Source organism: Cervus canadensis, chromosome 5 (genome assembly GCF_019320065.1).
Source record: "Cervus canadensis isolate Bull #8, Minnesota chromosome 5, ASM1932006v1, whole genome shotgun sequence".
Taxonomy (NCBI): Eukaryota; Metazoa; Chordata; class Mammalia; order Artiodactyla; family Cervidae; genus Cervus; species Cervus canadensis.
The window spans coordinates 1966669-1993138 of NC_057390.1; the positions used below are offsets into that span (position 1 = coordinate 1966669).

Sequence of the window (26470 nt, forward strand, 5' to 3'; positions counted from 1 at the left end):
ATAGACAGAGGAGCCTGGCAGGCCACAGTCCAAAGTGTTGCAAAAAGTCGGACACGACGAGTGACTGAGCATCACACATGAGTGAAAGGGGCAAAGGGAGACATGAATGATGTGGCTTGAGCTCTAGGAACACAGGCTTCTTTCTTGATACAATTTAGGGATGATTGTTTATGTTTTCTTTGTGCATGCCTACTAAGTCACTCAGTCGTGTTCAGTTCTTTGCGACCTTATGGACTGAAGCCTGCCAGTCTCCTCTGTCCATGGGATTTTTCAGGCAGGCATGCTGGAGTGGGTTGCCATTTCTTTTTCCAGGGGATCTTCACGACCCAGGGATCAAACCCGCATCTCCTGTGTCTCCTGCATCGGCAGGCAGATTCTTTATCATTTGAGCCACTTGGGAAGCCCATATATTCTTCAGTGCTGCCTCATTTGGCCTTAAAATACTTTCACTGCTCAGGAACTAGGAGAATAGAACATAAATGTATCGAGCAGCTAGACATAACACATTTTTCTGCAGGTTAAAGGAAAACACACTTTATGCACTGTGCTCTGAAAACAAGGCATCTGTAGTCACGTACTCTCGGAGAACCCAGGGTGGTAGTGAAAGCTGGATCTAACCAGTGTGCACACCCCACATCTTCCTGGAGTCACAGGACCCCGGCCTTATTCCAGGCGCAGAGCACCCAGCCCAAAGAGCACCTCCCAGCCTCCCTATGTGGCCTTCTGATTAAGCTCTGGTCAATGAAATGTACATTCAGGGTCTGGGAGTGACTTGGGGTGGGTGTTTGAGAGTGGTGGGGTAGAGGGTGCTTTAAAGGAAGTTGCCTTAGCCAGGAGGGATATCAGCCCCTTCCAGCCATCTGCCAGCCTGAGATGTCAATGTGATGACCAGACCTCCAGCTATCATTTTGTTCCATGAGGCAATCATGAGGTTAGAAATTGCCAGAGTCAACGAAAGGGAGGAGGGGCCTGGGCACTGCTACTTCATGCCACTTCTAGGCTAGCTCTGGATGACCAACCTCCTGTCTCACTTTGCATAAGAATCCATTTTTGTTTTGGCTTACCCATTGTCATTTTGGATTTTCTGATGTAGTCAGTTAAATGTAATCATAACAGAAATGGCTTGCATAGAAGACTTCCTTCGGTAAGAGTCACAGTGCATATTAGCCAATTCAAGACAAATGAGAAGCTTTACAATCTATCATACACAGAATCCTAGAGATGCCCCTTGAAGATTCCTGTCCCTTGGTCAATTTTTTTTAAGGATGTAATTTATTTATTTATTTTTGGTTGTGCTGGGTCTTCTTTGCTTTTTGTGGGTTTCTCTAGTTGCAGCTAGCAGGGCCTACTCTTTGTTGCGGTGCCCAGGCTTCTCATTGCAGTTGGCTCTCTTCTTGCAAAGCACGGGCTCTAGATGCACCGGCTTCAGTAGTTGCAGCACTTGGGCTTAGTAGTTGTGATTCCAGAGCTCTAGTGAGCACAGAGCCAACTCAGATGAAATCTTCCTGGACCAGGCAGGGATCAAACTTGTGTGCCCTGCATTGGCAGGCAGATTCCTTACCACTGAGCCACCAGGGAAGTCCTGTCCCTTGGTTATTCAATTGAATACTATTCTAAGCACTCTATGATGGGACTTTGCTGATGTAATTAAGGTCAGTAATCATCTGGCTTGAAGATAGAAAGCCAGTCCTGGAACATTCAGGTGTGAGTTCCTAATCACAGACTGGGAAGCAGAAGAGCTGAGCAGCCAGAGGAGGTGGAAGAGGCAGAAATATGATAGATGGGGACGTCAGCGTGGCAAGGATCCCACCACCTCAGCTGGCTGAGGGTCCCACCTGTGGGGAGTAGAGAGCAGCCCACACGATCTGCCCAAGACTGGCGGCCGACTGGGAAACGGGGGACAGACTGAGGCCCGCCGCCCTCTCCTCTCCGTTGGAAGCTGACGCTCCCCTGTCGTCTGTGGTGAAAGGCACGGCCCCACTGCCTTTGCACGGACCACTCCTCTGTCAGCAGGGCTCCATCACCCTCTGTGTCCGGACTGGTCCTCCTGTCCGCTCCGAGCGTGGGAGGCGCTGAGCCCCGCCCTGTGCATCCCGAGCCTCTGCTCCACCGGCTCTGGTATTAGGACATCACTGCCACTCTCGTGGCTTAAGGGGGTGTGAAGTGAAAATCTCTCATGCCATATCAATAAACAAAAAAATGTCACAGCTCTCAGCAATTTCTGGCCTCCAAATGTGAATGAGGGCTCCCAAAACTGGGATCCAGCGGATACTGCCGCTCCACCCCCCCGCCACACCCCCAGCCCCCATGCCCTCCTGCATGGTGATTGCTGAGGGACTGGGGGAATACAAGAAGCAAGGTAAACAAGGAAACAGAATTGGCCCCAGATAGCTGAGGTGCATGTGAAAGGAATGAATTCACTGAGCTCAGAGGCTTGTATCTTCCCATACACAGAATGCTAAATTCCTTAACTTGATACTTGATCTTTGATGTTCAGACTACCTGCTACCTTTATTGCAAACTTGTCTATAGACTATCTTCCCCTCCTGCTTCCTGGGAGCAGTTTTCTCAGAGTTACTCTCCCGGACTTGGAGTCCTAAACATTCCCACCAAATAAAATAACTCCCTGCTTTCAGGTTGTGACTATATTTTTTGGCCGACAGTTCCCGCCCCACTGTCCAGTGTGTTTTAAAGACACAGCTGAGATGTCCTTTGTGTTTCGATGGCACTGCCCGCCATTCTCTGAACATGTAGGCACAGCTCCGCGGGCCACTTCCCTGGCTTGTTCTGCTAGCTTCTGCATCTGGAGTCACTGCTCCATAGTCCTTTGGAAGGAACTGCTCCTGTGTTCTCTGCATCCCCACGGTGCTGGTCTACTCACCTCTGCATTTGGGAAAGACCCCTTCACCCTCCTATGTGTTCAGAGGAGGCACTGGCCCACCGTCTTCTGCTTTTAGAAAACACAGGCTTCCGTTGTCCCCGCCCCTCTGTCGTCTTGATTTAAAAGTCCTTCTGCATTGAAGGACCAGCTGGAGCAGGTAGGGACCCCCCCTGCTTTGATCACTGACTCGTCTTCTTTCTTGCCTGCAGAGCAGTGCGCCCCGAAGAGCTCACTGTGGCCTCATTGGCCCCCAGAAGCCCCCTAAGGAGCCCCAGAGGCTGCTGGGCCTTGACAGGGAAGTCTCCCCATCTCCAAACATTCTGGGGACAGGTGTTACTCCCCCAATCCCAGCCGGCCCACAAGTAACTGCAGGCTTCCCAAAAGGTGGTTCTGTGGGGCCAGTCTCCTTCTTGTCCCCCAGTTTCTTCCTGCCCTCCCCCACCACACCCTGAGAATGGCTGCTCACGTGTAGTCTCCACACCTACACTGATGTGGTCCTGGAAGCCTGGCTCAGCGGTTACAATGGGTGCAGAAGGTGGGGATGGCCTCGGGCAGGGGTAGAGTCCTGACACCCCCTCCCCGTGTCCCCGCAGGAAATCTCCTGAGTGCGTGAGGATAAGGGCTGCACTCCTGTGAGGGGGGCTGGGACCACCCATGGCAGTGGCTCTCAGGTCACTCTCAGCCCATCAGAACCCCCGGGGAGTGCAGGAACCCACACTGACCTGAGCGCCACCCCTGGAGATTTGCAACCCAGGCCTCTGCAGGTGATTCAGCTTGGGGCATCGGCAGCCTGTTGAGACCCCCTAGCCCACCCCCAGCCTTGTCTCTGCTCTTCTTGCTGGCTGAGCCCAAGGCTCCTGTGCAGATGACAGCTCCCTTTGCAGCCCTGAAAAGCCCAGTTCGCGCTGAAGTTTCAGGACTTGCACCTTACGAGGAAGAGAAGGTCTCTCATGGGAATGATTGCTTTTGCCATTATCCCCATTCCTCAAAAGTTGGCATTACAGGGCTTCCATGGTGGCTCAGTGGTAAAAAAAAAAATCTGCCTGCCAATTCAGGAGACACGGGTTTGATCCCTCGTCTGGAAGGATCCCACAGGCCACGGAGCAGCTAAGCCCATGCACCACAACTACCGAGCCTGTGCTCTAGAGTCTGGGGGCCACAACTACTGAAGCCCGGCGCCCCAAGAGTCCCCAAGAGTCTGCAACAAGAGATGCCACAACAATGAGAAGCCCCTGCACTGCAACGAAGAATAGTCCATGCTCGCCACAATGAGAGAAAAGCCTTCATAGCAGCAAAGACCCAGCACAGCCAAAAATAAATACAATTATTTTTAAAAAAAGAGAAGCTGACGTCACTTCGGTGAGGACACATGACTCAGAAGCCCCGCAGTTTTTCATGGCTTCCTGGGGTTTTAGGAGCACAGTGTGTGCTAAGTCGCTTCAGTCGTGTCCAACTTTTTGGGACCCCATAACTCTAGCCCGCCAGGCTCCTCTGTCCATGGGATTCTCCAGACAAGGATACTGGAGTGGGTTGCTATGCCCCCCTCCAGGGGATCTTCCCGACCCAGGAATCAAACCTGTGTCTCTTATGCCTTCTTCATTGGCAGGAGCATTATTTACCACTAGCACCACCTGGGAACTGCTGTGTAATTCACACTCCCAGGTGAATATGTCCACACTTTGTTTTGTGGTACTTGTGTTAATCAGCATCAATGCATACCTTGGCGAGCCCTCACTTTGGATTTGAACTTCTCTAATGAAATGGCCCTCAATACTTTGGCCACCTGATGCAAAGAGACAACTCATTGGAAAAAGCCCTGATGCTGGGAAAGATTGAGGGCAGGAGGAGAAGGGGGTGACAGAGGACGAGATGGTTGGATGGTATCATTGATTCAATGGACATGAACTTGGGCAAAACTCTGGGAGATAGTGAGGGACAGGGAAGCCTGGCGTGCTGCAGTCCATGCGTCGCAGAGTCGGACACGACTTGGCAACTGAACAACAATGAAATGAGAGCGAGGGCAGTTCTAACTGTAAATCACCCAGAGAAGAAAGACCTTCCTTTCTTCTAAGATGAGCAAAGAGCTCAGAAGAGCAACTTGCCACTTCCTGCAGACAGCATCCTGCCTCCTGAGGGTGGTTGCTGCAGACTCACCTCCGCGGGGCTGGCTGTGGGAGTGCAGGAGTGCCTGTGACCTCTCAGGTGTCAGGGGTTTCCTGTCAGGGGTCTGGGGGGCCCCAACTTGTTCAGCCCCATCATCAGCCTAGGGATGTAGGAGCTGCATGGAAACGGGGAAATGCTGCTGGGAGGGAGCCCTGAGAGGGCATCTTAGCTGTCTAGCCTCATCATTGACTCATGCTCCCTTGTGGTCAGCTGGTCCATCACGGTCTTTTTTGTTCCCGCAAACAGTTATGAATCTAGGAATCTGTGAAATGGCTATTTCAGTTCTCCCGCACCATCTCATGCTCAACAGTTGAATGCCCCCCCTGCCCCCGCCACCCCAGTCCAGTGGATGGAGATTCTTTTGAATCTTCCGTCTGTCATCAGGACCACACAGCTTTCCTCCCCAGTTTCATGTAGTCAGCATCAAGCAGGAGACAGATTCTGATTCTAAGCAGGCAACATGTCACGTGAAACTTCCCTGTAGACTTTATTGGGGGTTTTTTAAAAAATCTTTCTTAAAAACATTAATTTGGCTGCACTGGGTGTTAGGTGCATGCTGAATCTTTAGTTGTGAGCTCTTAGCTGTAGCACGTGGGCTCTACTTCTCTGACCAGGGATCAAAACTGGGCCCCCTGCATTGGGAGTGTGGCGCCTTAACCACTGGACCACCAGGAAAGACTCCCTGTAAACTTTAGGTATTGTTTGTTCCCCACTCTCCATGACGTCACTCATCTCCTGGTCATGGTTGGGTGGGCTTATCTTTTGGGCCTAACCCCCTCTTCCAGCCCTCCACTCCTAAGCCTGTGTCCTTGCAGAGCTGTATTGTGGGGACAGAGGGTGGAGCCACTGCTTCCTGGATACAATATAAGATCTAGTTCTTTAAGATTTTTGGCCTTGAACTGCTGGGCACCTGGATGGAACGTGGCCAAGGGGAGACTCAGGGTGCAGACAGAGGTCCTGGGGGTCTGCTCCGTGCTGCTGTCATGAGCACCCAACAGGAAGAAATGGCACCTCTGGGGGTCTTTCTTCGGGCTGGACCACGTGGCCTGGGGGAGGCTGTTTCAGGTTGGCACCGTCACTGCCTCACTGCTTGAGTTCAGGATGTGGCTTGTGGTTCTTTGGTCTCTGGCACCAGCAGATCTGGGAGAACAGGTAGCCTTGGGCTGGCAGGACAGCCTTCTCTGTCCTGTGGGTCTGATCCCTGGCCAGTGTGCAGTGGGGGAGGTCCCTGACCAGAGACAGAGCAGGAGCACTCAGTGGCTTCCTGTTTCGGCCCCCAGCCCTCCTGAGGCCCAGCTCCACTTCCCGTGCGTGGGCTCCTCAAATGCCCTGTGTCCCTATAATAAATGCTCACTTTTAAAATCTCTAAGTGCATCTCTGATTCTTGCCATCAAAAGAGGGTTGACTGAGGCAGTGTTGTGCTCTGACCTTGCTGATCTGCCCCTGGGATGATTTACAACCCATTCGACTCGGCGGTAAAGAACCCGCCTGCCGTGCAGGAGACGCAGGTTCCATCCCTGGGTCGGGACAATCCCCTGGAGGAGGAAATGGCCACCCACTCCAGTGTTTGCACCTGGGAAACCCCACGGACGGAGGAGCCTGGCGGGCAACCACGGGGTTGCAGAGAGGGGGACATGACCGAGCACAGACAGCAGCAACCCAGGGCAGCAGACAGACCCCAGAGGCGGGAAGGAGGGGGAACCCGCTCTGTCTGCTGCTTCCTCGCTGGGCATTTCTCTCCCTCTCCATCTCCAGGGCAGGCGGCATGAGGCAGCCAGAGGGCCCCCTGGTGTCCTTGGGCCCAGCTGCTTTGTGAATCATGGCAAAGGTCCCCTTTACAGCCCGCTCAGGTCTCCACCTCCACATTCCCCTCCCCAACCTCAAGGCCTGTGAGATTTGGGAACGATCAACTTCTGACGATGTGTGAGGTCAAGTGTAGGGAAGTGGCTCTGGAAATATTCCCAAGGTAATGAGGGTCAGTCGATCCCAGATCAACGAAGGAATCTCCATGGATGGGAGAGGGTCCCAGGGATAGCAGGAGGACGGGGCATGCAGGTGTGCCCAGAAAGGTGTGACTACAAGGGGTGGCAGGACAGAACCTCCTTTGGACCCGCTTCCTGATTCTAGAAGCCCTGCAGCCCCCACCTGCCAGCTCCACAGCCTTAGAGGCTGCTGCAGGGGTAACCCTGGGGCCCAGAGGCCCAGGCCCCACACAGCCTGCTTGGTCTGCTCCTCCTAGGAATTCAATTATAGCAGCAATTTCCTCTCCTCCTCTGCCCAGCACCCAGGGCTGACCCCCTGAGCCTGACCTGCTCTCCTTGGTGGGCCTGGGGGAGGGGAGGAGACTCGGGCCACCAGCCGGTCTGACGATAGGTTGTTTAGATTGCTTCATCAGGACCTGGCTCAGGAGGGAGACTCGTGGCTTGGCCACTGCCTTGGCCCAGTCCCTCCTGCTTCCGAGCCTCACTTGGTTCACCTGTCAAACAGGCAAATTCAGTATCTTAATCAACCCTCCTCGCCGTACCCTAAAAAGGAGGCTTGGTATGTTTTGCTTTTTCTTGGGGAAACTCTTTTTTTTTTTTTTTAATTTTTATTGATTTATTTGGCTGCAATGGGTCTTAGGTGAGCCCTGCGGGATCTAGTTCCCCAATCAGGGATCAAACCCTGGGCCCCCTGCACTGGGAACACGGAGTCTTAGCCATTAGACCAAGAAGGAAGTCCCAACTGGGAAGACTCTTATCTTCAAAGTGCAGTGTTTTTGTTAGAGACACAGGAAACTTAGTTTAATAATTGTTAGGAGAGGGGTGGGTGGGGAGCCAGGACATGGGGGTCTGGGCTGCTAATTTCCCAAAGCCCCAAGGGTTTCTGCTCCTCCCCAGGTGGTTAGGACCTCAGCTTCCCTGCTGCTGGTGCACCCAAGTCAAAGCACGCAGAAAAGCCTAAATGGCAGTTGCCAAAATTGCACAGGTGGGTTATACCAAGCCGGGAAGGGGTTATTTCCATCCTACTGGCGGCAGGACTCAAGTTAGAAAGTGACGGCCAGGGAAGTCACTCCTTCTAGCAGCTCACATTGGAGGAGGAGAGTGAGGGTGAGCAGGCAGGCTCTGGGGGGACCAGCCCTTCCTGATGGCAGCCTTGGTGTCCCCAGCTCAGGTGTGAAGCTCAGGTGAGTCAGATGGGAAGGGTGAGCACAGCCTGCATTTAGTTTCTCGACACAGTTACAGGGCGGAGCAGTCAGAGGTCTCCCTCCGCAGCTGCAATTAGGCTCCAGGGGTCAGTGCTGGCCCTGGACACCCCTCCTTCCAGACCCAAGGAGCTAGGGCACCCCAGTCCATTCCCCGAGTAGCCCTGATCCTCATCTCTGAGTCACCCTTTGATGAGGTTCCATTTCCTGTCTGCACCCTGTTATTAACTAGACTATTCTTTCCACAACTGCACCTCTTAGCCCCCAGCTCTGCAGGGATAGCAGTGGGTCTAGTTGGTGCTCTGCTGCAGGCCCAGCCGTGGCTTAAGCTTAAGGCACTTCAGGGGACTTGCCTGGAGGCCCAGTGGCTAAGACTGTGAGCCCAATCAGGGAACTAGATCCCACATGCTGCAGCAAAGATGGAAGATCCCGAATGCTGCAACTAAGACCTGGCATGGCCAAGTATATAAATATTTTTTAAAAGAAAAAAAAAAAGAAAAAAAATAAAATTTGAGTCACTTCTCCACCACAGACCCCCGTGAGCAGCCCAAACCCCTATTCCCCTCACACACACCACAAACCAAGCCTGAGCTGGGGAGTCCCACGGACAGGTGCATCCTCTCTTTCCAGGGCTCCATGGTGGCTGCCATGGCCACTCACAAACTTCTCATACTTCTTTGAACATGAGTAACGCACGTTTGTTGCACACACATTAGTAAGTGCAGGTGAGCAGAAGAGAATTAGAAATTGCCCGAGGTTCCACCTGGAGATGATCATGGTTTTATGCCTTCACTCCAGGTACCCAGCTATTTGTCATCAGCTAGTCACACTTGTTAAGACACTGAGTATCTTTCAAAAGAGCCATTTCCGCATCATTTTCTTTATTGACAGCCCACTGTGTGAGATGCTCATTTTGCCAGTTTCTCCACCACCCAGTGATGGTGCCATCAGGGCTGTTTCCGGGATTGTGAATAATGCTGCCAGGAACATCCATCCATTTAGCAAATATTTCCTCCAACCTGCTCAGCTGTGGGCACCCTCTGCGTACTGGGCTCACAGCCACTGACAAAGCAGAAGCTTGTGCAGACACATCTCTGGGCATATTCTTGACAGTTCTTTCAGGTGATGACTGGATGGGGCATTGCTGGGCTAAAGGGCACACCTTTGCCAGGATTCACCCTCCCAAGGGATTGTACCCATCTGAGTGACTCGTCAGAGAGCCTCCCTGGACAAAGCCTGGTGGCCTCTCTGCTCTGGACTGACCTGGCCTGGGCGCAGGCATGGCTGGAGCCAACAGAACAGGCCCGAGGGGGAGCTGAGAGAGGAACCTGGCTCCTGGGCCCGGGTGGCTGGGCTTGCCGCCCCTTGCAGGCCTTCACCTGATGGCTGTTTTCCCAGGCTCCAAATTTGGCTTCTGAGTCTGGGCACTGAATATAACCGTTGAAATTGGGCCATCCTCCATAATCCAGAGGTACTGACGTGCGCGCCCCCACTCAGCTCGGAGGCTAAGTCCTCCCAAGAGCGTGTGGCGAGGGCAGAGGGCACCCAGGCTCCCACCCGGGGCGGCTAGGGGCGGGTCCGGAGCAGGCCCTGCCCCCACCCCACCCCACCCCCAGCCCAGGCCTCCACCCCTGGCCCTGCCGCGCTCGGGCGGGTGCCCAGGTAGCCCAAACCTGTCGGGCAGGTTTGGAGAGCGGAGAGCGGCGGGACGGAGAAGGGCGAAGGATGCGCGGCCTGCCCCGCGCGCCGCTGGCACTCTCGGCTCCCTGAACCCCGTCCGCCCACCCGCAGCCTACCGGCCGACCCCATGGTGCGCGCGCCCGACCTCCTGGCGGCCCTCCTGGGCCTGGGCCTGGGGGTGGTCCTGACCCTCCCGGGGGCGGGCGCGGCGGGCTGCAGGGCGCTCGGCCCCGCGGAGCGCCTGGCTTTCGCCCCGGCGGCCAGGGCCCGCTGGCTGGCCCCTCGCGCCCGCGCCCCGGGCCCCCTGGACTCCCTGTACGGCACCGTGCGCAGCTTCCTCTCCGTGGTGCAGCTCAACCCCTTCCCCGCGGGTGAGTGCGCCCCTGCCCCGACGAGCCTGGACGCGTTGGGGTCCCCAGCCTCACCTTAACCGCCTGCCCACCGCGGGGCGCGCCCACCCCCGGCAGCCACTTGGAGGGCAGGGTCCCCAGCTCTCCCCACCCCCACCTTCCTCCCCAGAAGCTCCCAGAGCATCACCTTCCTGAGTGACCTGGGGCGAGCCCCTGTTCCTCTCTGAGCCTCCCTTTCTCAGCCCTGAAGTAGAGGAAGATACATTCAAAGTTCTCAAAGAGCCGACTGAGGTCTTCTCTGAGACTGGTGTCGTGGGGTGGGGAGCTTGCAAGGACCAGGAGGGCCGGCCAGACCCCCGCCTCAACCCACAGCCTGTCCCTGACTCTTAGCGGGGAGGGCTGCTAGACCAGGCCCCTTCTCTGCTCTTAACCAGCTTTCCTCCTGCTCTCCTACCTGGGGGCCCAGAGGGAGGGGTGGGCCAGGCCTGCCCTCAGACATACCCTCCTGCAGCCGTGCGGAGGCCAGGGTAGGTGGGCACTGGCCTGTGGTGACACCGCCTTACCCGAGGGTGCCGGGTGATGGGAGGACCCCCTCCGGAGAGGGTTAGCCTGGCAGTGGGGGTGGACACAGGCAGGCCGCTGCCCCGACTCAGCCTACTCTTTCCCCAGAGCTCATAAAGACCCTGCTGAATGAGCCGGCCTCTGTGAAGGTGGATGAGGTGAGCGTGGAGGCGGCTTGCGGGAGGGCGTTCAGGTGTGACCGTCTGGGGCAGGAGGAGACAGCCCTTCTCAGCTGAGCCCACCTGGCTGGTGACCCCCGGGGTGGGCTTCAGGCACCACTTCCTCGCTTCTGCGAGCGGTCCGCGGACCTGATTGCAAACCACAGCTCTGCCCTTAAGTGGCTGTGGGGTTGGCCTGCCTGCGCGCTGAGTTGCTTCAGTTATGTCCAACTCTGAGACCCTGTGGGCTGTAGTCTACCAGGCTCTTCCGTCCACGGCATTCTCCAGTGGGTTGCCACGCCCTCCTCCAGGGGATCTTCCCGACCCAGGGATTGAACCAGCGTCTCTTATGACTCCCGCATTGGGAGGTGAGTTCTTTACCACTAGCGCCACCTGGGACCGGGAGCCCCAACTCCCCGGACTTCCCATATTTGTAAGGTAGTAAATAACAATATGGGGCTTCCCCAGGTGGCTCAGTGGTAAAGAACCTGCCTGCCGATGCAGGAGACGCAGGTTTGATTCTTGGCTCGGGAAGATCCCCTGGAGAAGGAAATGGCAAACCACACCAGTATTCTTCCCTGGTAAATCCCATGGACAGAGAAGCCTGGCGGGCTACCGTCCATGGGGTCACAGAGAGTCAGACATGACTTAGCGACTGAACAACAACAAATAACAATAAGGACACGGTGCCCCTCACAAGGAGATAGGAGATGTGGGCAAGGTGCCCCTGCCGCCCCCCGCCCCCCCCGCCCCCCCCTCCCGCCACCTTCTGATGTCAGGCGGCAGAGGGCTGGGAGGGAGGGTCGGCACAGCCCCTCATGCCTTCCGCCGGCCCAGGTGTTGCGGTACCAGGCGGGCTACGTGGTGTGCGCCGTGATCGCCGGCCTCTACCTGCTGGCGATGCCCACCGCCGGGCTCTGCTTCTGCTGTTTGCGCTGCCGCCGGCGCTGCGGGGGTCGAGTGAAGATGGAGCACAAGACAATGGCCTGCGAGCGTGGTGTCCTCATGACCTTCCTGCTGCTGACCACCCTCGTGCTGCTGTGAGGGGCGCCCAGGTCAGGCGGGAGGCGTGGGCCAAGGCCCGAGGCGCCGTGGGCATCCAGCCAGCAGCCCCCCTCCCTCTCCCCCACCCCCGCAGGATCGGTGTGGTCACTGCCTTTGTCACCAACCAGCACATGCACAAGCAGATGGGCCCCAGTGCCGCGGCTGTGCCGGAGGCTCTGCTCAGCCTCCGGGGCCTGGTTTCCGAGGTCCCCCAGGTGAGCACCGAGTAGCCCCTCACCCCCACACGCCCCCCGGCGTGGACGGGACCGAGCAGGGTGGGGCCTGCAAATTCCTGCTTAGCCCGCACATTAGAAAGGGTGCCTCTTCCAGCGTGCACCTGACTGCCCCCTGCTGGGGAGTCGCGTTCATAACCACACTCTTGCTATTCTCAGGATGGACGCCCAGGTGCGGGGATGGTGGGCAGGACGGGCCGGGGAAGGCATGGGAGCCGGGTTGTTCCGTGATGGGGAAGAGCAGCCTCCGGCCCTGTGTTTGCCTAGGAGCTGCAGGCTGTGGCAGAGCAGTTTTCCCTTCCTCAGGAGCAAGTCTTGGAGGAACTGAATGGTGAGGGTTTGGGCTGGGTTCTGCCGTGGGGGCTTCTCATCCACTCATTCACGCCCTTGAGGAGGTGGGGATCAGGCCCAGCCGGGCGGCGTGGCACTCACTCCACTGCGGAGCACCCCGAGAGGCCAAGGGGAGGCGGGGGGAGGGTGGGGGGGCCCGGGGCCGCCCTGCAGACTGCCCTGTGCTCTCCAGGTGTCGGCAGCAGCATCGGGAAGGCGATGCACTCCCAGCTCAAGAGCACCGTGTATGAGGCGCTGGCCTCAGTGCTCAGCCTGGGCCAGGGTGAGTGTCTCTGGGGGCCCGGCCCCACATTTCTCCTGCCACCTCAGTGGGGCCCACCCCTGCCTTTCTGGACTCTCTGTCCACACCTGGCTGTGCCCTGGGGCCGCTTCCGTTACAACTACAGAGACCGAGGACCACCAGGCCCCTTGGGTTGCTCTGACTTCCCCCAAGGCCTCTGAGGATGCTGGTAGCAGCAGAGGCCCCTCAGTCTGGATGTGGGTCTCTCAGCCCTGCAGGTCTCCGTGGACCACCTCCGAGGCCTGAACACCACCTCTGCGGAGCTGCAGGAGGGGCAGGACGCCCTGGCACCGGCTCTCCACGGGCACCGGCAGCGCCTCCTGGCACTCCTGCAGGAGCCCTACTGCCAGGGCTGCGCAGGGGCCCTGAACAAAAGCCACACCCTGGAGCTGGGAGCAGACTTCAGCCAGGTGCTGGCCCAGGACTGAGTCCTCTGGGGCGAAGGGGGCTGCTCTGCCCGCGGCTGCAGACATCCCTGGGCAACCTGTGTTCCGGGTGTCCTCTGAAGCGAACACCCGATCCCTTTCCCCAGCTGCCCCTCCTCTCTCCACACACCTGGGGTTAGTGGCCGTCACCCTGTACCAGGCTTGTGCCATAAGCCTCACATGACTTAACTTCTTCTTTGTTTGCTTATTTTTTTATTCTTGGCTGTGCTGGGTCTTCGTTTCTGCTCTGGCTCTTCTCTAGTTGTGGCGAGAGGGCTGCTCTCCGGCTGTGGTGCACAGGCTTCTCGCTGCAGTGGCTTCTCCTGTTGTGGAGCATGCATGGGCTTAGTGGCCCACAGCATGTGGGATCTTCCCAGATCAGGGGTCAAACCCATGTCCCCTGCATTGGCGGTGGATTCCTAACCACTGGACCATCAGGGAAGTCCTGACTTAGCTTCTTGAGTTCTCACTATCACCCAGGGCTGTCGGGGCTGTGGTGGTCCCCATCGTGTACGTGAGGACACAGTATTGAGAGGCCTCTGCCCCCATCCTTCCCCAGGGACCCCTCCCAGGCTTCTTCATGGACTCTGTCATAACAACCCCCTCTCAAAAACCGTTTCAGGTGCCCTCCGTGGGCCATGTCCTACATCGGCTGAAAGACGTCCCAGAGGCCAACTTCTACAGCATGGTCTGGGAGGTGAGTGCCTGCCCTGGTCTACCTGCCTTCTCTCCCGCCTGCCTGGGAACTGAAAAGTGAGGGACCTCAGTTCTTCTCTTTTGGGGTGGGAGCCCAGTTGAACCTCAGGCTTGGGTCCAATTAGGGCCTCACCTCCCACATGGCACTCTGGATTGGAGGCTCATGATGCTGGTCCTTGCATGCACAGTCTGGTGGGGGAGGTAGGCCTGGAGTTCAGAAGGAAGGGCTAGGATCCTCATGAGGTGTGGGCTGGGGATGGCTAGGGAGCGAGCTCACACCCTGAGCCCCAGAAAACAGGCAGGTTCTCCTGGGTGGAGACTGGCTGTGGGGGGAGGGTGCAGGGTGAGTCAGCACCGGTGACCCAGGGCCTGGAAAATGCCAGGGGAACTGGTGAGTCAGTTGTGCTGGGTGACTAGAGCAAACTATTCCAGGAGGAAGGAAGTGGAACTGGAGGCTGGAAGAATAGCCCGGAGCTGGACTTGAGGGAAACAGAGGGTCCTGTGCAGAATGGCTGGGAGAGATGAGACACTGGAGTCTACTGCAACAGACCGGGCATGCGGGTGGAGAGAGAAAGGAGCCATGTTTGGGGGAGTTGAGTCAGCCTGGGCCAAGGGAGGGGAGAAGGACCAAGAGAGCAAAAGGAAGCCCAGTCCCCTGAAAGCACCATGGAGGGATGCTCTCCCTCCGGACCTGGTGAAACAAGGGTCCCCCAAGCTGGGCCCCCCGGGTGGAAAGCAGGAGGCACAGCCTCGTTTGGTTCCGGCAGGAGAACACCACCTTCAACGCCCTCCCAATCCTGGCTGCCTTGCAGACGGCCGACATGGTCAGAGGTGAGGGCCTGCCCAGGGGCCAGGCAGGCTGTCCAGAATGCCCGCCACCCCACCCCTACCAAAGAAGCTTGTTGAGAAAGGAGCAGGACAGTGGGGTGGGGGAGGCTGGAGGCTGCCCTCTGGGTTGGGCAGGCCCGCTGGATCATCCATATGCATCCCGGATGTTCCTCCTGTCTGTCTGTCTCCTTCCTGGGCCCCGGGGGGATCTTCCCCATCCCTTAAGCCCCTGCTGCTTTGGGCAGAGCTGAAGAAGGTGGTAGCTGAGCAGCCCAGAGGGCTAAACACAATGGGAGAAGCGTTCCCAGTCTGGGAGGCAGCTTCTCGCTGGAGCCAGGCCCTGGAAGAGGTCGAAGAGAGCAGCCGCCCCTTCCTGGAGGAAGTGCAGAGATATGAGAGATACAGGTGTCTGGAAACCTGCGAGGCGGAGGGGGTGGATGGTTCAGCCTCTCAGCCACCCTGGGCCCAGCTTCCAGCCCTAGTCAGCCCTCCTTGTACTAAGTCCCTGCCTCCATTTAAGCCAAGACCCCTTACTCATTGGGCCCCCATGCCCCCGACCTCGCTGTGCGCCCTGGGGGTCTGAGCCTGAGGACCCTATAGGCAGTCACTTACAAAGCTCCAGCCTCGGGGTTAGGCGCCTCCCCCAGCCAGCAGGCCCTCTGTCAGCCCCGGCCTGTTTCCCTGACGCCCACCTCCTCCTCGGCAGGTGGATTGCTGGTTGCGTGCTATGCTCGGTGATCCTGCTCGTGGTGGTCTGTAACCTGCTGGGCCTCAATCTGGGCATCTGGGGGCTATCTGCCAGAGAGGACCCCAGCCACTCGGAAGCCAAGGGTGAAGCCGGAGCCCGCTTCCTCATGGTGTAAGAAGGGCTGGGGGAGAGCGGAAGTGTCTCTGCCCACCGGGCTGGCACATTCTTCTCATGCTCCTAGTGTGACTACAGGAGCCGGTCCTGGGGATCAAGAGACTGAGCTCTGGTCTGGCTCTGGACAAACTTGCTGCATGGCCCTGGGTGAATTATAACCCAACTGGGCCTCAGTGTCCTTTGTATAAAAGGGTTGGCCTACAGCAGGCATGGCAAAGAAGAAGCACTTCCCCTTCCCCACTGGTGGCAACTACAGTAAATGATGGGTGCCTTTCTCTCTGAGCCCAGGTGAATAATGGTGATGCAGCAGTAAAGAGTCTGCCTGCCAATGCAGGAGATGAGGGTCCTATCCCTGGGTTGGGAGGATCCCCTGGAGAAGGAAATGGCAACTTTACTAACTATAATAATCAATGGGCACTTTTCTCTCTGAGCCTCAGAATCCTTCTTTACCCAGTGTCCAGCCATTAGCAGGTGGCACCAGAGGTAGAATCTGTTTGCCATCCCTGAACTAGATCATCTCTAAGGCCAGGGCTGCCACATTCAGTTTTGCAGGCTGGGCACTGCATAAAGGGGCCTGGCCCAAGGGGTGAGTGAAACCCAGCCCGCGTTTCACTCCCCAAGCTTTAGACCCTGGCGTGGAGCCATCCCTACCTTGTAAAGAAGCTCTGGATGGTGTAGGGGCCCTACTTAGATGCTGTAGGTGGCTGCCTCTGCTGGTGAGCTGTGGGTGAGTCCTGGCTGGCCATGCCAGGTAGCCATGTTGAGGCTGAGCCAGGAACCGGCCACCTGCAAGTGCCCTCGGCCCAGAGACCAGCAGCCCTGGCTCTTTTTCTAAAAAATTAACTAATTTATTTTAATTGGAGGATAATTACAGTACTGTGATGTTTTTTGCCATACATCAACATGAATCAGCCGTAGGTATACATGTGTCCCCCTCATCCTGAAGCCCTGGCTCTTTGAGCAAAACAGCTGCCCTCTCCTCTAGGCTGCCAGCCAGGGCATGGAGTGGGGATGGGGTGGGATGAGGTGGGGCAGTCACCAGTTCTGAGTCCTTCCTGCTGCCCTGGAGGCCGCGTCCTGTGAGGTCCTCTCCCCAGAGGGCTCTGCCCTGGGGCCGGCTCACTGACCAAGGCGGCCCCGGGAGGCAGAATGGGGATGGAGAGCACGGTCCAGGGCATCCTCCCCGCTCCGCCCGTCTCAACCGTGTCCCCCACCTTCCTCAGGGGCGTGGGCTTCAGCTTCCTCTTGGCTGTGCCCCTCATCCTCCTCGTCTTCTCCACCTTCTTGGTGGGCGGCAACGTGCAGACGCTGGTGTGCCACAGCTGGGAGAGCGGAGAGCTGTACGAGGTGGGCTTACCTAGCCCTCGGGCCCAGAGGGACATGGAGAGAGACGTGGGTAGAGCTGGAGGTTCAGAAGGAAGTTTGGAGCCAGAGGGGGCCAGAGGGTGAAAGGGACAGGAAGAATGATGGAGACGGCTAAGAAGAGAGGCGGAAATTCACCAGTAAATAAGGAGTAAGAGCCGGGGAGTCCCGGGGCTGCTGCCCAGGCCCCAGGCAGGGGCCGCGAGGGATGGCACCCAGGCATGAGCCCCTCTGTTTCCTAACACTAAGTCTGGGAACTGGGGATCCCAGTTCCCCATTGCACTGAGCAAGTGAGCTGAGATGCTGGCCCAGATCCTCTGCCAAAGAGCAGGCTGGCCACCCACCTAGAGATTCCTGGAGGGAGTCCCTGCCAGGATTTAGGGCCCAAGAGTGACTGGAGATAGAGGCAGGTGTGGGCTGAAGTCATAGGGGTGTGGTCTCTGCTGTGCCAGGGCGGCAGGGGACCAGGCCCTGGGAAGCTGGGGCGGCCCTGTCCCCTACTCCCTGCTCCAAGCCCATTCCCTCCTGCCCCATCCCCAGTTTGTAGACACTCCAGGGAACTTGCCACCGTCCATGAACTTGTCCCAACTTCTTGGCCTGAAGAGGAACCTCAGCATCCTCCTGGCCTATGAGTGAGTGGGCAGCCTGGGCTGGGGGTGGGGTGTGAGGAGGCACCAAGGTGGGTGTCCCGTTAGGATGACTCACCTGCCCTCCCTTCTCTCGCCTCCCATGTCCATCCCCAGGCAGTGCAAGCAAGGGGCCGCACTCTGGACTGTCCTGCAGCTCAATGACTCCTATGACCTGGAGAAGCACCTGGATATCAGCCAGGTGAGACAACCTTCTGGAACACAGTGGGACCCCCTCTCCTACAGGTCCCCTCTCTTTTGGTCCTGCCTTTATGGAGGAAACTTCTCCTTCAACCTGAGAAGTCCGCAAGAGCGATGGAGGTGCCTCTGGGGCAGAAGAGCCAGGTGCAAGCTCAGGGCATGGCCCAGGGCTAGAGCCCAGGGAAGGCGTGGGCTCCAGAGTGTGTGGGTGGGTGCATGAGTGCCTGGAGGCTGTGATCAGCTCAGAGAGCTGTGCTCCCAGGAAGACTGAACGCCGACAGGGTGGTGACAGTGAGGCAGAGGACTCCGGTGTGTGTCCCGACCCGGGACAGGCATTGGCTGCGATGCTCCAGTTGGGAGTGGGGAGGGTGGGGGGGGTGTGACAGTGAAAATGGTGGTGATGACCTTGGGTCCTGCTAGAGCAGGGCTCCCCACAAGCCCCCTCCTGAGCTCACAGAGCCCATAGGTGATGTCAGGATTTGACCCCCCACCAGCCTGCTCCCTAACCATTGGACTTTGCCAGAACGTGGTGTGTAGAACTGGAGAAACTTATTCACACTGGAAAGAGACAGTTCTAGAACAAAGAGAAGGAAAATCTACTTCATGAGAGGAGACATGCTTTGTGAATGTGATTCTCCCAAGGGTGCACAGAGGCTGTAAAAATTCCCCTCCTGTCCTCCCTCCACTCCTCCTAAGATGCTAACTCCTGATTCTGCATCCTCTTCAGAATCCTTCCAACTCCTTTTTAAAAAATATTTATTTAAGTATCTACTTGCATTTTCTGCCCCCCCTTTTTTTTCATGGCATTTTCGTTGTGGTTGCTTTATTTTTATGCATTTATTTTTAGGCAATACTAGGGGGCATGCGGGATCTTAGTTCCTCAACCAGGGATCACACCTGTGCCCCCTGCATGGGGAGTGCAGAGTCTTGATCACTGGACTGCCAGGGAAGTCCCCTTCCAACTCCTTTTGAATTCACCATCCATTCCTAGCCCACAGCATAGCATAGCCAAGTGGTCCAGATTTTCAGTCCCAACTCCATGTCTTAAACTGTATAACCTGGGGCAGTTTCCCTCCCACTGTCGCCACCTCTTCGCTCAGCATCTCTAATCAGATGGGAGGTCGTCTGAGCAGACTCTGTCCTGGTGGGAGGCCGCAGGCTGAAAGCTGGCCAGGGAGGGCTTCTGTGAGGGGCCTGGGCGCTGAGACGAGGCCCTGCGCGCCTCTGACTGGAAGGAAGGGGCGGTCTCAGCCCTGGTCCAGGGAAGGGGTCCAAGTTATAGAAGAGCTGCAGGTCCAGAGGGCCTGAGCAGTCCTCGGGGGCCATCTGACAACATTCCAAATATGACCTTAGCAGAACTTGTCCTCAAAGGAGGTAATAGTGAGCTGATGATGCAGAGATAAGTAAGACAAGGTGTGCCTTCCCGGGCCCCAGGAGGGCTCTGCCCATCTGGAGACACGTGTCCCTGTCTGTTACTGATGCCTAAAACCTCTAAGGTTCTGGCCTCTGAGAGGATGGGCCTTTGCTCCCCTGAGGAAGGCAGTGTGGGGGATGGGGAGAGATAGGCTGAGCTGCATCCTCTGATGCTCCTCCTGGCTTCAGCTTCTCATCTGTGAAACTTGGGGATGAATTTCATGCCCTTTAAATCTCTCCCAGCAATGGTTGGAAGATGTCGAATCCCTTTTTAAACTGCCCTATCTTAGAAATAATTTGGCCACCTGATGCGAAGAGCCGACTCATTGCAAAAGGCCCTGATGCTGGGAAAGATTGAGGGCAAGAAGAGAAGGGGGTGACAGAGGATGAGATGGTTGGATGGCATCATCGACTCAATGGACATGAGTTTGAGCAACTTCCAGGAGATAGTGAAGGACAGGGAAGCCTGGAGTCCGTGAGCACTGAGTCGCAAAGAGTCAGACACCACTGAGCAACTGAACAACAACAAATCTTAGAAATGTTGTGTCCATTCATTCATTCATTCATTTTTACCCATTCAAGAAACTTGTACTGAACCCGTCACATATGAACCTCTGCTGTGGACACTGCTGGTTTGGTATGGAGCTGAGCAGACAAGATGCCATTCTCATAAGTATATAGCATACTTTGTGATATAATAAAGCACATAGCATGTGTGTGTTAGTTGCTCAGCCATGCCCAACTCTTTGCAACCCTATAGCCTGCCAGGCTCCTCTGTCCATGGAATTCTCCAGGCAAGAATACTGAAGTGGGTAGCCATTCCCTTCTCCAGGGGATCTTCCCTATTCAGGGATTAAACCTAGGTCTCCTGCATTGCAGGCAGATTCCTTATTATCTGAGTCACCAGGGAAGCCCAAAGCACATAGCATACTATGTGTTAAGTAAGTAAATAGCATGCTATGAAGACCTTAATACAAGGTGATATAATAAAGATGGGCTAAGGAAGCTGTTTCTACTGCGTGACCTTGGAAGGTCTGTGTTGCTGTCCCATAGCCAGACAGGTGCTGGAGGAGAGTTGAGTCTTGGTGGGTGAGTTAGAGTTGGGGATGGGGAGAGTGGGGAGCGGAGACCTGCAAGGAGCCTGTCTGGGGCTGGCAGTGTCCTCGATATACAGAAGGAGGGCCTTGAGGGGCTCCTCACCTAGGACGGCAGCTTTGGGGTCCTGGCTCAGCCACCGAGCACGGCCCCAGCCTGCCCGCTCCCTCCCAGTACACCGTCAAGCTGCAGCAAGAGTTGCAGAAGCTCAAAGTGGACGTGCAGAATCTGGACCTGCTGAGCCCCGCCGCCCGCCGGGACCTGGAGGCCCTGCAGAGCAGTGGGCTCGAGGACATCCACTACCCTGGCTTCCTTGTCGAGGTCAGCAGTGGGCACCTCAGGGCAGACCTTGGTAGATCAGAGGAGCCTACAGAGGAGGTGGGGTGGGGTACCGTCTCACCTCATCTGGGCCATCCGCTCTCCCTGACTTCCCTGGGGCCTCTTCTGTTGGGGATGTCCCCAGACCCTGTGCCCCGGAGTGCCACCCCCACCCCCGACCCGCCCAGGGCTGGGGAGGGGAGTGAATGCGCCCCCACCCAACCACAGGTGTCTCTGTCCATGGTCCTGAACCCACTGCTGTTACAAAGGCTCGTGGGACGTTGCCTCTCTGTTGGGTTACACCAGAGGGTGCCTCACTTTTTTTTTCCCCCTTTTCTAATGGAAAATGTCTCATATATTTCACAATTTCAGGTCAAACCCATTGTGACTGATGTGTTGTTACAGTAGACTTAGCTGGTGTGGGTACTTTCGAAAATAACAGGAATTCTAGGGTTGGGGAGCCGGGGTTCATCCCTTCTCAGCCTCTCCTGTCTTATCTCTAGATCCAGAAGCCAGTGGTGAATAGCGACCTGGAGAAGCTGGCCCAGGAGCTGGAGGGACTGTCACAGACCCAAGTGAGAAGGGAGCCGCGACCCTGCTGGGCCGGCTGGAGACAGAAGCCAGGGAGAGGGCTGGGCAGAGTGCCTGACCTGGGGAGGTGTGTGTGTGTGTGAAGTCGCTCAGTCGTGTCCGACTCTTGGTGACCCCATGGACTGTAGCCTGCCAGGCTCCTCCTCTGTGGAATTTTCCAGGCAAGAGTACTGGAGTGGGTTACCATGCCATCCTCCAGGGGATCTTCCCGACCCAGGGATTGAACCCGTGTCTCTTATGTATTGGGGATGGGATGAGGGCAAAGGCAGGGGATTGAGGGCCACACCACCAAGGGCTGAGACCCTGGGCCCCTCACTGGGATGAAGGGTCAGTTTTGTAGGGTCCACCACCGAGGGCTGAGACCCTGGGCCCCTCACTGGGGTGAAGGGTCAGTTTTGTAGAATCAGTTCTGACTCAAACTCTACCACCAATTGGCTGTGGGGCCTTGGGCAAATCTTTCTACATCTCTGGGCCTTCATCTCTAAAGTAGATTATCCCCCACCTCCAATCAGATGCTGTCCGATGTCTGACATCACACAGCTGGGCAGGCATTACTAGGTGCACACGGCTTGTAACAGCAGGATCAGATGTTCTGAGGACAGTGGGATCAGAGGTCATTACAGTTGCCTCTAGAAGCTTAAAATCTACTGGAAAAAAGAATACTTTGTCTTTATAAATATTGAGAGTTTAAAAAGTTCTCTTTGAGACATCTCACAGACAGCCCTCCCCAGCTCCCCCAAGGTGGGCAGAGCAAGGGAGGGCTGAACTTGGAACTTGGGCTCAGGTAGGCCCCCAAACCCAGATGTGGCCCACGAGCTTCCTGCCTCTGAGCCCAGCCTCTGATTCCAGCACTTTCCACGCCCTGCAGTGTGTCTTGTTGAGCAGTTTGGTGAAGGGTATGTTGGCAGAGGCTGTCTTGGCCTGGGCAGAGTGCCATTCTGATCTGCCTCCCCTCAGGGCAATGCTACGCTGGGGCAGAAGCTGCAGGAGGAGGCCCGAGGGCTCCAACACCTCCATCAGGAGAAGGTCCTCCCGCAGCAGAACCTTGTGGTATGTCCTGGATGCTCAGGTTGCTGGGGACCTGGAGAGGAGATGCAGGGAGGGGGCGTGGAAGAGGAGGGGGCATGCTGTGAACCCTCCCTCCTATCCCTCCTTCCCCTAACCAGCCCTGATCTCTCTTTCACAGGCTAAACTCAACCTCAGTGTCCAGGCACTGGCATCCTCTGCCCCACATCTCCAGGTGGCCGCCAGGGAGGGCTGGGGAGGTTGAGGAGGGGCGGGTGGGCAGTAGTGGGAGGAAGGACATGGGGGTTCAGCTGACTCGAAACCTTGCCTGCTCTGATCTGTCCGAGTGGAGGTGGAGGGTAGGGTGGGAGAACACGAGGCTGGGAGGGCAGACCCCTAGGGACCACCATGTATGGCCTCTGGGTCCTTGGGGCCTAACACCCCCATCCCAAGTTGAGTGTGTTGTGTGTCGTTTGTTGAGTTAATGGATGGACAAGTGAATGAGTGGCCATTCCCTGACGGATCCTCTCTCCTCTCCCACAGTCAGAGATCATAGGTGTCCTGGACAGAGTCACTTACCTGAAAGGCGAGCTGCCAACCCGGGCCACCCATATCCTGAGGAATGTGAGTGAGGGGTGTGGGGCAGGGACAGGGGGCAGCCTCAGAGTTGGAGGTGAGCTGAGTGCTTAAGGCACAGGGGCCTTACACCCTAGGATTCTCCAGCCCTGCTCCCTCACCAGGGGGCTCCCAGGAAAGACAGCTCAGCCTGTCCTGATGGTGCCAGGCATGGGGGACAGGGCTGCTGGCCTTGGGACTCTTACCAGCCCAGGACTCCTCTCTTCCTTGCAGGAAAGTGAGTGTTTCCTGATGCGGGAAATGAGCTACTTCTCCCAGTACACGGCCTGGGTGAGAGAGGAGGTGAGTGGGTGTGCAGACACTCCTGGCCTCAGGCAAGCTCCCATCTATTTCCCTTCCTCTGCCCCCTAGAGCCCCTGGGGGTGCCCTGGGCCCAAACTCCCAAACCTGGCATCCGGATGCTGAGTTCTGCCCTCCCCCACCCTCTGCCACAGCCCTTCTCTGAGGCCCGGGCATGGCCGGGCTGGGACTGGCCAGCGTCGCTCTCTAGGACACGCTGTCCTCGGCCCCCTGCCCTCCCTTGTGCTGGTCCCCTCACCAGCCTGTCTGAGGCTGGTGCAGCCCTCAGGGTCCACCTCCTTCCGTGGGCCCTTGCTGACCACAGCTTCTGCAAGAAGTCTGCCGCTCACACTGGGCTGAGGGTCTTGCTTAGCCCTGAGTGTGTCTGTATGCGTGTGTGGGTATGAACGTGTGCAGCGCACTGTGTGTGTGCACATGTGTTGTCTTCCAGTGTGAGTGACTTGGGGAACATCTCTGGGCACCCAGCAGGGGCTTGACACAGGCTGGTGAATGGGGTGGGAAGTGCAGGAGGTGAGCGACAGGCCGACGTCAGCGGGTCCTCATTGTCCGTCCCGCGTCCCTGTCGGCCTCTCTCTGGACACCCGTGGGTCTGGGTGTGCCGGCATGTAGCTGCCTCATGTTGACACCGCAGGTGACTCAGCGCATTGCCACCTGCCAGCCCCTCTCCGGAGCCCTGGACAATGGCCGTGTGATCCTGTGTGACATGGTGGCTGACCCCTGGGTGAGCGCCCTGCCCCAGCTCTCAGGGCTCGTGGACGGGGAGGCCGCCAGGGAGGGGCACCGTGCGCCTACACCCCGGTCCTTCCCCTCGGGCCTGAGGTCACGTCCCCGCGCCCCTCTTTGAGTCAGTGGGGTGCTGGGGGTGTCAAGCCGTGCCGGAGAGCACCGCTGCCCAGCACAGCGTGCTGACCCCACATCCTCTGTCCCAGAACACCTTCTGGTTCTGCCTGGGGTGGTGCACCTTCTTCCTGATCCCCAGCATCGTCTTTGCTGTCAAGACCTCCAAGTACTTCCGTCCCATTCGGAAACGCCTCAGGTGAGGAGGCTGCTAGGACTAGGGGTGGGGCCAGGGGCTGAGGAAGGAGCCCTTCCCCACCCCCTGCTGCCCCCACCCCGACTTCTTGAGACACACACCCCTCCAGGCCAGGGAAGCCTGTGCCTAACCCTGAGGAGTCGTATGCTCTGAGGGCCTCCGGGGCCAGAAGGTTGTTCCGTGTGTCTGCCCTGAAGGCTTCTTGCTGCAGCACACCCACTGTTCATAGCTTTGGGGCCCTCTGCTCTTCTGGGCTCTGGGCTTGTTCCTGTGTCGGGGCTGAGGGCCTGGGCCTGGGGGCTCACGCACTCATCTCCTGTGACAATGCTGCAGCTCCACCAGCTCCGAGGAGACGCAGCTCTTCCACATCCCCCGGGTCACCTCCCTGAAGCTCTAGGACCTCAGTGAGTGAGTTTTCCCAAGCCCGTAACTCCTTGGTGCCTCGGGTGGGGGCAGGAAAGGAAGGGAAGGGTTGGGGTCTGGGGTGCCCAGGGCCCAGGAGGAAGGTTCTGGGATGTGGCCGGGATGGACAGGCCTGAGGTCGGCTCTTCCCCTCCCACCTCCTCGCCCTCCCCCCTTTGGTTCTTATCTGTCCACAGCACAGACATGGCTGTAGGGTGATGCACAGGGCTGCCTGCCTCCGCACTGACCTGGCTGGGACCAGAGGACTTCTGTCACTTTTGTTGCCAGAGCCCAGGCTGGCATCCAGGCCTGGGTTGTCCCCTGTCTCCAGTTACCAGACACCCTCTTGCTAATCCCTTTGCACCCCACTTTCTGCTCATGACCCCTTCATTCATTCATTCTCAAAAACACACTTAGCTTCTTTTGAACTTCAGAGCCAACAGAATCCCCCAGGTGTCTCCCTTCTCCTCCTCCCTGCAGTATACAAGCACCAGGAAGAGCCTGTTCTCCACCTAGAGGAACTGCCCCCCCGCCTCAGTCCCTGGTGGGGACAGAGACCCTGCCCAACCCCGTGCTGTCCCATGTCCCTTCCAAGCTCCTTGCTCACTTCCCTCCTCTCCTCTGGCCCCTCACTTGCCCTCTTTGCTCTGTTCCCTCCCTGGCCCTCACTTCCTTCCCTTGGGAAGCCCTTTCCTCCTGTGTCCCCTCTTTACCATATCCCACTACCTGCTGACCCCGAGACCCCTCCTGCCCAACCACACTGATCAGGTAAAGCCACTGAGCAAGCCTGGGCCAGCTGCAGGCTCTGCCTCATGGCCCCTGAGCCCTCCATTCTTAGGGCCCTGGGACCATCCCTCCACTGACCCCAGCCTGGATTTCTGGCCCCTGGGGGTGTAGGAGGCCCATGTGAAGGCTGAGCCCCAGCCTGCACCTTGGGCTGGGAATTATGCTGCTGCCCCTCTGCCCTTCTCTGAGCACTAGCTTCCTAGGAAGGGACCTAGGGTGTGGGCTGCAGGGGGGGCTCACCCTTGGCACCCCAGAAAGTAGCCTCTTTGACAGCTACCCAGCTTTTCCTGGAGAGATCTGGTGGCCACAAGAGGATTTTGCACGATGGCCCTTACTCCTTCAGTCCCATGCATGTGGCCGGGGACTCATCCCATCTCCATCCCATCTCCATCTTTGTGTCGGATCCTGAGTTCCAGAAGTGGGGAAGAGGAAGAGAGAGAACAGGAAATGGACAGGACCTCGAATCCATTAAAGTGTTTTCACTTGGCTAAGCCTTGGCCTTGGGTCTTTCAGCTCTCCCAGGTTGGGGCCCTAGATGTGGTTGGTGTTCAATGAGGGTGGAGAAGAAACTTCAAGGCCTCCTCTGACCACAGGCATCCAGGGGTCACCCCAACAATGAGCAGGTGGGGGTGGGGCCCACTCTGGGAGCAGTCAGACCTGGCTTCACTCTGGGCTCTAGTGTGTGGTGACCAGGGTACCTTGAACATGATCCATGGGTCCTCCAGACCTCAGTTTTTCCACCTGTAAAATGGGAAAAGAGCCATAGCCACCTCACAGGGTTGTAAATAATGTAACAATGTGTGCAAACCCCTTGGCAGGGGACTGGCACAGAGCAAATACTCAAATGCTGCTATTTCTCTCTCTTTTTTTGCCATGACTACTCTGGGCTGGGGCAGAGCTGGGTCTGGGCAGATACAAGCGAAGAGGGAGACAGGTTCCTGCTCAAAGGAGCAAAGGCCTGTAAGATAAGAATCTGCTGGGTTTCCAGGGGGTGTCTATTTTTAAT

At 57.2% G+C, this 26470-nt stretch overlaps 1 protein-coding gene across 6 annotated transcripts; it reads left to right on the forward strand.

Annotated features, from left to right (window-relative positions):
- Positions 1 to 9887: 9887 nt before the first annotated feature.
- Positions 9888 to 25955, forward strand: PROM2 (prominin 2). 6 transcript variants are annotated; one of them, XM_043467771.1, is made up of 24 exons: positions 9892 to 10279; positions 10928 to 10977; positions 11815 to 12017; positions 12116 to 12236; positions 12522 to 12585; positions 12778 to 12867; positions 13096 to 13295; positions 13933 to 14007; positions 14774 to 14837; positions 15080 to 15239; positions 15541 to 15693; positions 16920 to 17043; positions 17599 to 17690; positions 17802 to 17886; positions 20568 to 20714; positions 21215 to 21286; positions 22260 to 22352; positions 22489 to 22542; positions 22851 to 22931; positions 23157 to 23225; positions 23875 to 23964; positions 24173 to 24279; positions 24610 to 24684; positions 24876 to 25955. In XM_043467771.1, the coding sequence occupies exons 1-23, from the start codon at positions 10036 to 10038 to the stop codon at positions 24671 to 24673; spliced, it is 2502 nt and encodes an 833-aa protein (XP_043323706.1). In that variant the 5' UTR covers positions 9892 to 10035; the 3' UTR covers positions 24674 to 24684; positions 24876 to 25955. The 6 variants fall into 6 exon arrangements, 5 of the variants coding, with proteins under 5 accessions (XP_043323706.1, XP_043323708.1, XP_043323707.1 ...); XM_043467773.1 differs by having other exon boundaries at positions 24881 to 25955; XM_043467772.1 differs by having other exon boundaries at positions 24610 to 24680; positions 24881 to 25955.
- Positions 25956 to 26470: the final 515 nt, after the last annotated feature.

What these genes read in the sequence shown, in the direction of transcription:
- PROM2 (XM_043467771.1), top strand. Translation starts at nt 10,036, where the DNA reads ATGGTGCGCGCGCCCGACCTCCTGGCGGCCCTCCTGGGCCTGGGCCTG. An exon ending in CCTCTGTGAAGGTGGATGAG is followed by an intron (nt 10,978 to 11,814) that starts GTGAGCGTGGAG and finishes CCGCCGGCCCAG; the next exon opens with GTGTTGCGGTACCAGGCGGG. An exon ending in TCTACAGCATGGTCTGGGAG is followed by an intron (nt 14,008 to 14,773) that starts GTGAGTGCCTGC and finishes TGGTTCCGGCAG; the next exon opens with GAGAACACCACCTTCAACGC.